Source organism: Sinocyclocheilus grahami, unplaced genomic scaffold (genome assembly GCF_001515645.1).
Source record: "Sinocyclocheilus grahami isolate Dianchi unplaced genomic scaffold, SAMN03320097.WGS_v1.1 scaffold137.1, whole genome shotgun sequence".
NCBI lineage: Eukaryota > Metazoa > Chordata > Actinopteri > Cypriniformes > Cyprinidae > Sinocyclocheilus > Sinocyclocheilus grahami.
Window position 1 is genome coordinate 1,783,853 of NW_015505316.1, and position 1,717 is coordinate 1,785,569.

The 1,717-nt window shown below is 37.1% G+C and overlaps 1 protein-coding gene across 1 annotated transcript in view; it reads right to left on the minus strand.

The window, feature by feature from the left end:
• Window positions 1–1,717, minus strand: part of LOC107591148 (probable G-protein coupled receptor 157) — a 6,246-nt gene that overhangs the window by 1,939 nt on the left and 2,590 nt on the right. Inside the window, exon 2 of the mRNA XM_016280190.1 lies at window positions 496–709. Coding sequence (XP_016135676.1) covers window positions 496–709 — 214 coding nt within the window. The remainder of the gene's footprint in view (window positions 1–495; window positions 710–1,717) is intronic.

A 1,717-nucleotide genomic window follows, 5' to 3' on the forward strand; every position in this document is an offset into this window, starting at 1 on the left:
TGAAAAAGAGGCCCCCCCCCCCCCCCACCCCCCAAAACCATTACTACAGCATGTGGTTTGCAGAATGCAGTTGTGTTACTATGACAAGAATGTGGGCTGGTCTTTAATATTATTTGCTTAATATTTAATTTTCTCAACAATGAACTTTATAGCCCCCCCCTCCCCCCATAACTTATCCAAATGAGTTTAACAAATTTTTTAAATGCTGCACTCACAATTTGTAGCCTCTGAAATATTTAATAGCTCAGCATAACTAGTAAAACCTATTGATGACCAAAACTTCCATGACATTTTAAGATTTTATTAATATCCATGACATTTCCAGGCCTATCACTACTTTATGATATTATGATATTTCCCTGATACATTAGCTCTGGAAATTATTCCAGAAATGACTTGCCCGTTGCGCACATTATGAGTTTATGAAAATGCCATGCAAACTTGCTGAAAATGCTGTAATGTTAAACTGTCTGCGATGAGCCATGGTGGACTTACTGCGTTGTGAATGTGTATCTTTATAAGAATGTACAGGACTGGCAGCGTGACATAGGCAATGAACTCCCAGATCTTTCCTGTGAGCAGCATCCACAGCACATGGTCTTCAGCCTGGATGTTCACCCAGCACCAGCCAACAGACACTTCAGAGGCGTCATAGCCGATCTTGTGCAGGGACAGAGCTGCCACAGTGATGGCGAAAGGAACGCCCCAGCTGACACAAACCACATATCACAAGATCAGACTGCAAACAGACATCCACAGGCTGCAAAACCAAACCTATCCCTTATACACAGAATCCTTATTAAAGTTAATGAGCACTCAATGTCTAAAATCCTTTTTCTTAGTGTAGCTGAAAGGATGCTTCTGAAGGCAAAATATTATACAAGGAATATAAATAATCTCCTTTCCTAAATCGCTGTAATATATAGGAAATAATCTCCTGTTTACCTGTAAATTAAATTAAAAGATAACCGTAGCATATGAACATGAACATTACATTTTTTTTGCAACATTAAGATTTGAGACTACATCAAAAATTGCAAAAATTTATTTATGAAAAGTACCAATATTCCATATCAGAACGGAAGGAATTATGTAAAAGAATTTTGTAAATTTGTGAATTTTATTTTATGTAAAGGAACTACACGTAAACTAATTTAATACATACTATACAATTAATAGATTGAAAGATAATGTTAAACAAATCGTTTAATTGAGACTATAAACAACCACAGAAAGTTTTAAAAGGATATTTCACCTATCCCCCACATATTATTATTAAAGGGGTCATATGATGTTGCTAAAAAGAACATTATTATGTGTATTTGGTGTAATGAAATGTGTTTATACAGTTTAAGGTTCAAAAAACACATTATTTTCCACATACTGTACATTATTGTTTCTCCTCTATGCCCCGCCTTTCTGAAACGCATCAATTTTTACAAAGCTCATCGGTCTGAAAAGCGAGGTGTGCTCTGATTGGCCAGCTATCCAATGCGTTGTGATTGGCCGAATACCTCAAGCGTGTGACGGAAATGTTACGCTCCTTGCCATACTGTGATGCCTTGTCCCGACCGGAGCGATGAGACAAAAACATTAAAACCCATTATAAACTAGGCATTTGTTGCATCCAGTGGGGACATAATTACGGATTATAATGATTTATACTGTCTTTTCCTGCGTTGCATTGCATCTCGCCGCGTAAACATAAAACCATGTC